Below are 12,098 nucleotides of genomic sequence, written 5' to 3'. Positions count from 1 at the left end.
GAGACTTTATGAATCTTATGAGAACTGATTAAACAAAAAATCCCCTGCACTGTAAAATTCAAAAGCAACTAGATTTAGGACATTTTTGAGTTTATTCAACTTATGGATAATTGAATTAATTTTTTTATGTAATGTCAACTTTTTCTACATTTATTAGTTCAACCTTTAAAATGCTGTACATATGACAAAATGGAAATGTAACTTATGTTTGGGGTCTCAAAGACCCCAGGTATAAAACATAAATAAATGCAGTGCATATGATTTTCTGTTTAATATACACACTATAGACATCCATTATTGTTGGTTGTTTCCTTTCAGTTTCTCATACGGTATATATATTTTGACCATGTATTTTGACTGAGGTAAAATGGACTTAAAGCAAAAAACAATGTAATTATATTAGATAATAGTGATATTTTTGAAAAGTGCATGCCTGCTTCAGTAACCTTCTGTAATTTCTTTCTGCTGGGATATCAGAGGAACATATTAAAACAATTTGTAGGGAAATACGAGGTTAATTTTCAAATGACCATTATTTTTACAAAGGCGTAATTGAAGTCAACCATAAAAAGAGCCATTATTATCAGAATAGGAAGGTTAAAGGAATTACTAAGTGTGTTTGATGTATCGCAATTTAAAAGAAATGTCTGGACCATGTCTCCCTGCTTTTTATTCACATTCTTTTAACTCTGATCTTTCCTAGCCCCCATTTCAAAACCAGATGACCATTCCTCCCAGGTAAGACCAAATTTCATGAAGCTAACAGCAACATTTGTCATGAATTTAAGAAAAAGCTCACCTCAAAAAGTAACAATCTGTCATCACTCACATTCATGTTTTATGAAAATCATCATTATTTTTAGGGTGCACTGCTACTTTTGTATGTATTTGAGTGTGACTTTCTTGTGTTTTTTGTGTGTTTCACAGTAGAGACAAAATGGAGAGTGTTATGGAGAAGTTGATGGGCAGTCATTATGACTTTGACCTGACTTACATAACTGAGCGTATCATCTCTGTCCTCTACCTGTCTGACCTGGAAGAACAGCATTACAGCGCTAACCTTAAGGAAGTGGTGGCCATGTTGAAATCTAAACATCAAGACAAGTTCTTGGTGAGTTGTATTTCTGTTTCATCATTGTTGAGTTTTAAAGCCATGTGAATTATCACTCTTATGTCTCTTTTATTTCTTAGCTTATAAATCTGTCAGAGAAACGCCATGACATCTGCAGGATAAATCCAAAGGTATCTTCTTGCTGTTTTATTAAAAGCGGCTTTGTATGTATTATTCCATCAACTAGATTTGCATATATCTTCATTTAAAAGTCAGTGTATGGCTGGCTTGTTTTGATGTATGCCTTTGTTTCTGTTTTTCTGGGATGACCTCTTCCCCTGCCTCAGGTTGAGGAGTTTGGATGGCCTGATCTACATGCCCCGTCCCTTGATAAAATATGTGCTGTGTGCAAAACCATGGAGAACTGGCTTAACTCTGACCCCCAGAATGTGGTTGTACTGCACTGCAAGGTTGAGATCAGAAGTTATTCGAAATTTAATATTTAATAGATAAGAGCTAAAAGTGTCTAAATATCTTATTAAAGGAATAGATCATCCAAAAATGTGATTCTGTCACCATTTACTTACCCTAAAGTCATTCCAAATTCAAATGACTGCCTTTCTAATGGAGAAGTTTAGACTAATGTACTCCCTTTTCCATGCAGTTACAATGATTTGGCACTGAAACTACAGAAAGCACTATAAAAGTATCATAAAAAAAGTCCATACAACTCTCAATCCTTCCCTCTAGTGGGCTGTTAAACTCTGTGACCAGATAACAGTCAGCAAGTTGAACTTAACCAAGTCAGTCTGGTCCAATATAGATTTGTAAACGATGACAGAATTTAAATTTTATAAAATTTTGGTGTCATAGAAAGCGTGACCCAATATTAGTATTAGTTGTAGTAATTGTATATATTTTTTCTTCTCTGTCTGTTTTCCTTTTTCTCTACCTGCCACTTTTTCAGGGCAACAAAGGAAAAACAGGGGTGATTGTGGCAGCTTACATGCATTATAGCAAGATATCAGCTGGGTATTTACACACACACACACACACACACACTTAAACACATTAACCAGTTATTAACTGTGTAGGCCAACACCATTATTTTATTTTATTTATTTTTTTGAAGGAAATTAAGTTTTAGTCAGCAAGGGCTCATTAAATTTAGATTTTTGTTTTGAATAAGTGCTGTTATTTTAAGTTTTTCTACCACAGAAATAAATGACATTTTAAAATATATTAATTAGAAATGTTATTTTAATTTGTAACATTATTGCATAATATTACTGCATTTTTTATTAAAAAAATGCAGCCTTGGTGAACGTAGGAGAATCATTAAAACTCTTATGCAGTGCCTTCGGGAGCATTTTATTGTAATTACACTTGACTTTTTCTGTATGTATGTGTGCAGGGCAGATCAGGCTCTCTCGACAGTTGCTATGAGCAAATTTTGTGAGGATAAAATCTCTTCCTCTCTCCAGCCATCTCAGAACAGGTATGACCAACCTTTATTTCTGTTTGTTCCAGGATAACTTGTTCTAGTTGGGTCATGATGTTCTCTCTGTCATCGCAGGTATATATATTATTTTGCCGGTCTCCTCTCGGGTGCAATAAAGATGAACAGCTCCCCTCTGTTCCTGCATCAAATTCATATTCCAGCTTTGCTCAACTACCAGTCAGCAGGAGGTACACAACCTGTTCAATCATAATCAGGCCTTATTTTGTATTTTCTGAACTGATTTTGAGGAAAACGCAACAGAAATATGTATTCTTATATGTATATTTTAAATTAACATGTGTTCAAGTGATAGTTAAAGCAAAAATGTACTCACCTGTATGACTTTCTTCAGTCAAAATGATGACAGAATTTTCATTTTTGGGTAAACTATCCCTTTCATTTTGTCTCCCCATATTATCCATTGCATTTTGCAGGTTACTCTCCCTTTCTGAAGATCTATCAGTCGTTGCAGCTGGTCTATTCTTCAGGCAAATAGTAAGTGGGTCTATTTTGTCAGTCTCATTAAGTTTGAGATGTTTTTCAGCGCTGTGGCATGGTGGTCACTGTGTGCAGTCTGAAGTATTGACCTCTGGAGCTCAACCCTGCAAAAATAAACATCTTGTTGGTTTAAGCGGCTCAAAGTTGGCTTAAGATGATCTTACGTTCTGGCTCAGATAGTGTAGTTAGTCTCTCAGCCATGCCATGCAGGTTTAACTGGTCAACAACAAGCTGGTCTCCCAGACTATCCAGCTCTGGCTCGCAGTGTGTCCAAATCACACTTTTCCTCTTGTCTTTTTATCATGTCATGTCCTCTCTTGACTGTTCTATAAAAAAAATGAAATTTCATACTTATTGTGTGTGTGTGTATGTTACAGTGATATTCAGAGCCCTAACAGAAAGATTCTGTGTGTGAATATTGAACCAGCTCTACTGCTGAAGGGAGACATCCTGGTAAAAGCACTCAAACATTTCACAAGAATACATTCTTCTTATATAAGATTTTCTTATAACCTGCTTGCTAGCCACTGCTTTGGAGGGAGAAATATTTTGAAATACATATTTAAAAACATCACCACATTATTAAATGACCATATTTAAAGTAATAGTTCACCCAAAAATAAAAATTATATCATAATTCTCTCACCCTCGTGTCATTCCAAACCCATAAGAATTGGTTTTGGTTATTTTGTGATTCTATTTTTATTGTGTTATTAGACGTTTATGTCCCTCCATTAGAAGTCCAGGGAAGGTGAAGATCCAAAAGGTCATAAAGGTGTCAAAGAAATGAATCCATATGAACTGAGAGGTTTATTCCAAGACTTGTGAAGAGATATTCTCACTTTATATGATGAACAGATTTAATTTAGGCTTTAATTCACATATAAACAAACATACATAGAACAAATAATATCTGGTAAACACAGAATCTCAAATGTGCTCATGTGTTCATCACATGCAAGAACTAACATCATTGGTTCTCTTGCATGATGCACACACATTTTAGCTTTGCGTTTACCATATGTGATGTGCTCTATGTATGTGTGTCAGTCACTGTTTAGATGCAAATATAAGCTCAAATCAAACCTGTTCACAAGGTGTATCTCTTCACAAGAATATCATAAACACTTCGTGGGCCATTCACCACCTAGCAACCGATCAGAACACTCTTTCATCTGCATAGCAATATTTTACACTCAGAAAGCCTTAGAAACCACATTTCAATGTCCTAACAACCACCTTTAACACCCAAGCAATGTGTTGGTGGATTGAGAGAAGCACCACATTTTCACTGCAAAAGCACCATGTTTTCCTCAGTAAAACTGCTTCTTATTGTCTGTCCTTAGGTGAAGTGTTATCACCGTCTCTCAGATCTGTGTAAAAGAGAGTGTGTGTTCAGAGTCCAGTTTCACACCTGTAGTGTTCATGGGTCTCAGCTTGCTTTTGGCAAAGGAGAACTTGACCATGCTTGCACAGGTAAACACACAGGCACTGTTTGTTTGACTGCCCCCTCCATTGCCTCGACTGCTCAGAAGCAGAGGAATAGTGTGTTTTCTGTGTAATGATTTTTCTGATTCGCGTTTGTGTGTAGATGACCGTTTCCCTGCAGATGCCACAGTGGAGTTGCTGTTTTCTTCTGGCCCGCAAAGAAGAGGTACACATCTATCAACTGCACTATTTCTCCATCCCTTCCTCCATTAGCCCTATCTCAATGCTATATGTGAGTTTTATGTATTTTTAGGTGGAGAGGTACAGGGAAATGACCCGGGAGTATCTGTGGATTACGGCACTGCAGATCCTATTGTGCGTTGGGACTCGTATGAAAACTTTAACCTTCACCATGAGGATAGTGTTGAGGGTATGTGCACTCAGTCTAGCCCAAAACCTGTAGCACGTCAAGCTACAAGAACTTGAATTACAATCAAACTAACCTAAAAAATGGTTGGCCACAGTACAAGATAAGATAAGATAAGATAAGATAAGATAAGATAAGATAAGATAAGATAAGATTTAACTTTATTGTCCCGAAGGAAATTTGTATTGGACACACATTATATCTGCTGTTTTATACAAATATATATGAAATGTTTTATACAAATATATATATATATATAAAATCATTCAATAATAACTAAAAATCTTACTGACCCCAAACTTGTATATTTAAGCTATTTTAAGATGAAAATGTCTATAGAATGCAACACTACCAGATGTTCTGCAGTTGCAGCATTTATCTGGCACAAAACACCTTAATATAATAATACAACTAATAAACACAATTTATACTGTAACTGGTTCAAAGACATGAACAATAATATTAAACTGAGCTAAGATGAATCAGTGTGTATATATATATATATATAATCATTTTTCTTTCTTTTTTTTCAGAGAATCATTTATTTGGTTGAAATTGCAATCTGAGACAAAAAAACGCTGAGACATTTTTCATACACTCCATATTCATGTAACTGCAGATAATATGGTTTTTGTCTATGTATTCCCTGTGATCTCTAGATATATGTCACACACGTGGGCCTTTGGACGGTAGTCTGTATGCTCAAGTGAAGAAGCGTCGAGCACCAGGCTCCAGTCCCAGCGAATGCCCGACTTCCATCCAAACCTCCACACATTCGCCCAGTCATTCCTCCTCTACTTCTCCCATTCATCTCTCCATCCAGCCTCTCTCGCTCAGCAAGGACACAATTTGCTCCTCAGCACCACCCAAATCCCTCTCACCACCTCTAAGAGAAAAAAGAGAGAAGGACGAAGACAGGGAAAGACACAGAGAAACCGCAATTCTTGACGATGGCGACTGCTCTCCTGTGAGACCAGATCGGCCCGTTCAGTCTTATACTCGCCCGTATTCCCATACTCATTCATTCTGTGATCCAGACCTGACCAGCCTGCATGCACTTGCACAAACCCCCCATCCCAAACACCACACACTTCCCTGCAGCCGCACTGCCCCACTGCCAGTTCGAGACTTGTGTGTATCCCAGCCTGATATTTTATGGGAGAGAGGGCGATGTCTGCACCATCCCTGCCCAGAAACAATCAGGCACATGTACTCATATCCCACTCAAGAAACCCACCTTTATTCACCACTTTCACACTCACAGTCCTCCCGTTCCCACACACTTCCTGTACAGACACGTGCATTCTACTCTGGGGAGGGATGTCCTGTGGTTCATTGCTCCGCCCTCCCTCAGGGCCACGCCCACATCCCTCCTACCCTAACCCCTAATCAGTCACTGGTCTCCAGTCCATACCGAGAATTACGTTACAGTACGACTCCACCAACATCGTGCTCCTGCAGGGACTGTTCTCGCTTACGAGAGGATGTTGCCCTCCATTCTTTAAGATGTAGAGAATTAGAAGCTCTTCCTTGGTCTAGAGAGGCAGAGTTTGGGATTAGGAGGGAGGGACCTATGCACTGGCGGGATGGAAGGGCGGAGTCTCATTGGGAGGGAGTTCATGAGGGGGAATACTGGCGACGCAAACTAGCAATGTCACCAGTAATGTCATCATACGGACATTGCCACACTGTCCCAAAACAAGACCAGCCTGTATATGTTTCAGACGCCCAACCTGAACATATATCACCACTCAGTCCATATCCCAGCCCCCAAAGCAGTGGCTACCACAGCCCTCATCCACCCTGTCCTTGCTCTCCACAACCAATCAGAGAGAGTCCTGGATACGCCTCCATCAGTCATTCCCCAAACTCCTCCCCCATTGCTATCACTCCATCTCCTAAACGAGCCAATCACAACAATGCTTCAGCTGAAGAGAGTCAACATGGCATTAACGGTAATCAAAGACAAATTATAACAACCAATGCATTCCTAAAACAACTTTTCTTTTTATTAAATATATATATATATATATAATAGAAATATTTGTGCTATAATGCCAAACCCCAAAAATAGAAACTTCTGTTCATCACCCTTGAGTCATCTAAACTAGTATTTTTTTTAATTATTATTATTATTTTGTGGAACACCAAAAAGGTACTTTGTAGAATGAACATGCCGCTCTATTCACAAAATTTGTTGGTGATTGGTACCGTCAAGCTCTAAAAGGGGCAGAAATGTACCATAAATGTAACACAAATAGTCTGTATGACTAAATGATGTAAACAATGACAGAATTTTCATTTTTGGGTGAACTATCCCTTATAACTTTCAGTTTCTTCTACTTCCCTAATCTAATCTTTTGTACATTCTGTTTTGTAGATGGGCGTATTAAGGTTTCAGATGCTGATAAAAGTCACATTGAGGCCCTTTCTCCTCATAGGTAATTGTTTCTTCACGTACATTAATCTCTTATAAATCTTGCAGCCACAGTTTATTTTGTACATTGAATTTAATGGACTATCAGCCTAAATCCCATTGTGTATGCTAACAGGAGATCAATAGAGGTGGGAGAACCAATGAAAAGCAAAGCTCTAGAAGGCGAAACTTTCCCTGGGTCTCTGATCACTGTTGTCTCAGCTGTCAGTGGAGCAGAGGAAAATATGAAGAAAACACCCATCACAGATTCTGCATCTAACACCACCCTCATTATTAACCCACCGTCATCCAAGGTTGTGGAGTCAGTGCAGGTACAAACACACAACCCCAGACCTCTCAACACCAGCATCCCAGAATCAGAACAGGATAAAGCGGAGCGCCCCAGCTCATGCTACACCTCAACTTCAACCTCAACAAGTCCTCAGCCTCCTCTTTGTTCTTCAGAGAGAAGCTCTGCCTCTGAATTCCCTTCATTTAACATAAATGCTGAAAGGCAAAGCATGACAACCTTAACCGACTGTAATAAAGAAAGCAGCAACAGTGACCTGACAGCATCATCCCCTGACCCTGACGGCTATGTAACACCCACATTTCCTATAGCATCATACAGCTACCCTCTTCTGACGGTGCCTCATGTACCGTATACGGGCTACACTGAGATCACCATCCCAGCTTCCCTACCCCAACCTCCTCTCCCTGAAAAACAACGCTCATCACCCCTTCACAATGTGTCTGATTGTACCGGCACTTCCTCAATAAAATCAGCTGGAAAGCCTTCTACTTCCTCTGCCCAGTTCCATGTGTCCTTCTCCACTACTAATGAATTGCCTCCCGCATCTAAATGCAAAGTAACCCCCTCTAGTGGCGTGGAGGAGCAAGAGAACCGCCTCAGCTCTAAGTTTGTCCAAGACAGCTCCAAGTACTGGTACAAACCTGGCATCTCCAGAGACCAGGGTGAGAACAAATTCATTTTAGTGGTGCTTACTTCAGTGTTATTTACATTTATGCATTTGGTAGATATTGTGGGCCTATACGTATTCTCTGCCATTCAGACCCATGACACTGACTTATTGCATTGTAGATTTCTGTGCTACGGTTTTACTATGGCATATTATTAGTAGTGCACAATATGTTGGTACAATTTGAAATTTCTTTGATTTATTGGTATAGGTTGATATTAGATAATTATTTGCATATGCTAATTTTCCCTGTTTTGAAATGTAGATGTTTGCTATTATCTAACACTCACCTAAAGTTAATCTTTAAGAATTGGTCCCCAAACTAAAGTGTGACCGAAGTTTAATATCAGCTTTCTATCGGTTATATAACAGAATAAAAGTAATTATCGATTTATTGTATTGGTCAAAATTTAAACCAATATGATAAATAAATCATAATAATTTTAATGAATAAATAATATCTAAATATACATAATAAATTGAAATATAAATAAAATATAAGTAAATTAATACTAAAATCAAAACTAATACTGTTTTGTTAATTTTTTAAGCAATCATCATACTATTGATTTTCATCTGGTGGATGACTTATGAGCAACCTCATAAGAACACCCTAGCAACCTCATAGCAACACAATAAAAAAATAAATAAATAAATTCAATACCTTACAATTATCATATCATCACGTCTCTTAAATCTAGTTGCAGTAAATCAATTTTTAGGAGGTGATGTACATTACATAAATATTCCTGCCACTCTATTAACAGAAGTATCTATTTCCCCATTTAGCCATTGCAGTATTAAAAGATAAGGAGCCTGGTTGCTTCCTCATTAGGGATAGTAATTCATTCCAAGGCGCATATGGATTGGCCCTGAAAGTCAGCACACCTCCAGCCCACGCTAGTAACCATGGAGAGACGGGCAACCCTCAGGAACAGCTAGTTAGGCACTTCCTGATTGAGAGCGGCCCTAAAGGAGTGAAGATCAAAGGCTGTCAAAATGAAACATATTTTGGTGAGACAAAAAAAGATTGTGCCCTGTTTATGAATGATTTTCTAATGCTCTGTGTTTAAAACAGCACCCCCTATTGATTTAATTCTGATGTTTCTTTTCATCCAGGCTCCCTCTCTGCTCTGGTGTATCAACACTCCATTACTCCTGTGTCTCTTCCTTGTGTTCTACGAATCCCAGATAGAGGTCATACAAACACATAAACATACAACAATCAATGTTTTTTTTTTCTTTCTTTCTTTTTTCATAATAAGTGTGCAACAACGGCCTGATTTGTGTGTGTTTGTCTCAGATCCTGTAGGAGAATTGCAAGAGTTGCAAAGTGGAACTAATACCAGCACAGCTGCAGACCTATTAAAACAGGGGGCAGGTCAGTTTGATTTATTTAGTTTTATTTTTATTTATTTTTCACGGATGGATGGTGGGGAAAACCAGAAGTATTATTAAATGTGTTAAGATGGATATTAGAGATATATACACTGCCATTCAAAAGTTTGGGGTTGATGTTGAAGGTTTTAATGCTTTTGAAAGTAGTCTCTTGCTCACCAATGCTGTGTTTATTGGACCAAAATACAGTACAAAAAAGTACTGCTCGGAAATATTGTTACAATTTAAAATAACTGTTTTGCTTTTTTAGAATCTTAACTGTCACATGATCATTCAGAAATCATAATTCTATGCACAATAAATATTTATTTTTATTACAGTTGAAACAGTTGTGCTGCTTTATATTTTTGTAAATACTGTGCTAATTTTTTTCAGGACTCTTTGATGAATAGAAGGTTCAGAAGAACAGCATTTATTTGAAACGTTGTTTACTGTCTCTTTTGACCAATTGAATGCATTATTGCTAAATAAATAAAAAAATGAAATAAAAAAAAAGTTTAATGATAAATCTCATAGTGTGTTATATTCAATATTCCTCATTAAAAGTAATGAATTTCCTCTTTGTTATTCTCTCTCTCATTGTCAGCTTGTAATGTTCTCTACCTAAACTCAGTGGAAACGGAATCTTTGACTGGCCCACAAGCCGTCTCCAAAGCAACCAAGTGCACTTTGACCCAGGACCCTCGTCCTTCACCAACAGTCGTCCACTTCAAAGTGTCCACACAGGGCATCACCCTCACTGATAACCAGCGCAGGTACAAACACACATGTCCAACAACACTTACGTTTTGCTTGCCAAACAAAACAGTTTACAATGTAACACAGCTTTATTAATATCACTCCTCAAGCATATTTTTAGCCCAGACCTTCAAATATGAGATTAAAGTTACTTATTTTAGCCATTAAAGTTAACTATAGGCCTGTATGGCTCTCATATCCAAAACATTAATCACAGACACTGAAAAGTAAAAACAGACCTCACTCGTTATAGTTTTCTTTTTCTTTTTCTTTATATAGACTGTTTTTCAGGCGACATTACCCTATTCATAGTGTGACTTTCAGCAGTGTGGATCCAATGGATCAAAGGTAAGATTTAAGATGGAATCATTAGGAAATACAAGTCCAATCTACAAAATTCTGCATCTCTAATGTATGGCCAAGACAACATGTATTGCTTTGAACGTAGTCTAAAGGAGGTGGTTTGGCACTTACGCTGATCTAAGGCTGTCAACATACTATTATAATTTTTTTTTTTTTTTTGCACAAGGGCTCTCCTACCCTCTTTTATGCTTCTCTCTCACTTGCTCTGCTTGTACATGTTGCTTAGCCTGTGTGTGTGTGTGTGTGTGTGTGTGTGTGTGTGTGTGTGTGTGCGCACCAGGTGGATTGATGCTGATAACACTTCCTGCAAGTAAGTGCTTCTACTTATACAGCTCTATATTCTCTTTCAGTGTAGCATTTCTTGTGCTTTCAGGAGGTTTATTCTCAAATGTGTAAATTTAGTAGTGAGACAAGTGTATATGTTTTTTTATGCCACTCAGAATAAGCCAGTGATATGAAACAAATGAAGAAAAGGGTTGTTAAATGAACAATCTGCCATGGTCTCTGATATCTAGTTGTTTTCTATAGGATGTTTGGATTTGTTGCACGGCGCAGCAGTGGTTTGGGAAACGTGTGTCACCTGTTTGCAGAGCTGGACCCCGAGCAGCCAGCCACGGCCATTGTGAACTTCATCAATAAAGTCATGCTGGGCCCTCAACAGCTGCGAAAATGAACACACTATAGGAGAGATGGAGAAAAACCAAACAGAGCGTACAAGATGGTATTGCAGTGGATATTGTCAGTGTTATGTTTATATACAGAATGAGAGAAGTGTTCCTCGTTAGGATACACAAAACTGACTTTTACGACAACTCATTATGCAGGCTTCTCTTTTTTCTGTCATGTTCACATTTAGTGTAAATCAGTGAGATTTGGTCGTGTTGAAACAGAGTGCATTATGAAGTGATTTCAAATTAAATGCCTTTTATTAAATAAAAATAAAATATATGAGAAAAACAACTGGATTTTCCTGGTAAAGTATATCTAATGGATAAATAAATGAGAAAGTATGTTTTCGACGCTCAAACCTATTTTTGGTTGAGAAAATGGGCCTTTTAATTCTAACACTCAGGATGCTTAAGCTGTATGGCTGTTATTGTGTTGTTCTCTTTTTATTTTCATTGATTTTGTGTTTGTGTGTTTTTTAGTTAAATGGTCAGAATGTTTTGGTTGTTCGTTTTCTATTCAAAATGCCCTTTACAAGACACAAAGTCATATTTTTAGCAACTGATGCATTTTTAAATTCATCTTTTTTGGTATTTAAAGAAAATATTAATAAAAATATGACAAACAGAAGT

At 37.6% G+C, this 12,098-nt stretch overlaps 1 protein-coding gene across 2 annotated transcripts in view; it reads left to right on the top strand.

The window, feature by feature from the left end:
• Window positions 1-12,098, top strand: part of LOC109053357 (tensin-2-like) — an 18,519-nt gene extending 6,421 nt beyond the window's left edge. The window contains exons 5-26 of one of the 2 annotated variants that reach the window (XM_042726156.1): window positions 704-738; window positions 928-1,111; window positions 1,192-1,242; window positions 1,399-1,521; window positions 2,019-2,083; window positions 2,466-2,549; window positions 2,628-2,740; window positions 2,987-3,047; window positions 3,428-3,503; window positions 4,397-4,526; window positions 4,642-4,704; window positions 4,792-4,908; window positions 5,565-6,860; window positions 7,286-7,346; window positions 7,458-8,296; window positions 9,091-9,315; window positions 9,421-9,498; window positions 9,605-9,682; window positions 10,286-10,454; window positions 10,717-10,785; window positions 11,081-11,110; window positions 11,329-12,098. In XM_042726156.1, coding sequence (XP_042582090.1) covers window positions 704-738; window positions 928-1,111; window positions 1,192-1,242; window positions 1,399-1,521; window positions 2,019-2,083; window positions 2,466-2,549; window positions 2,628-2,740; window positions 2,987-3,047; window positions 3,428-3,503; window positions 4,397-4,526; window positions 4,642-4,704; window positions 4,792-4,908; window positions 5,565-6,860; window positions 7,286-7,346; window positions 7,458-8,296; window positions 9,091-9,315; window positions 9,421-9,498; window positions 9,605-9,682; window positions 10,286-10,454; window positions 10,717-10,785; window positions 11,081-11,110; window positions 11,329-11,473 — 4,092 coding nt within the window. In that variant the 3' untranslated portion in view covers window positions 11,474-12,098. The remainder of the gene's footprint in view (window positions 1-703; window positions 739-927; window positions 1,112-1,191; window positions 1,243-1,398; window positions 1,522-2,018; window positions 2,084-2,465; window positions 2,550-2,627; window positions 2,741-2,986; window positions 3,048-3,427; window positions 3,504-4,396; window positions 4,527-4,641; window positions 4,705-4,791; window positions 4,909-5,564; window positions 6,861-7,285; window positions 7,347-7,457; window positions 8,297-9,090; window positions 9,316-9,420; window positions 9,499-9,604; window positions 9,683-10,285; window positions 10,455-10,716; window positions 10,786-11,080; window positions 11,111-11,328) is intronic. The other variant, XM_042726157.1, reaches the window with a different exon arrangement.

The sequence above is a fragment of the Cyprinus carpio genome, chromosome B6 (assembly GCF_018340385.1).
Source record: "Cyprinus carpio isolate SPL01 chromosome B6, ASM1834038v1, whole genome shotgun sequence".
In the NCBI taxonomy this organism is placed as follows: Eukaryota; Metazoa; Chordata; class Actinopteri; order Cypriniformes; family Cyprinidae; genus Cyprinus; species Cyprinus carpio.
This window is presented reverse-complemented; position numbering and strand designations above follow the sequence as displayed.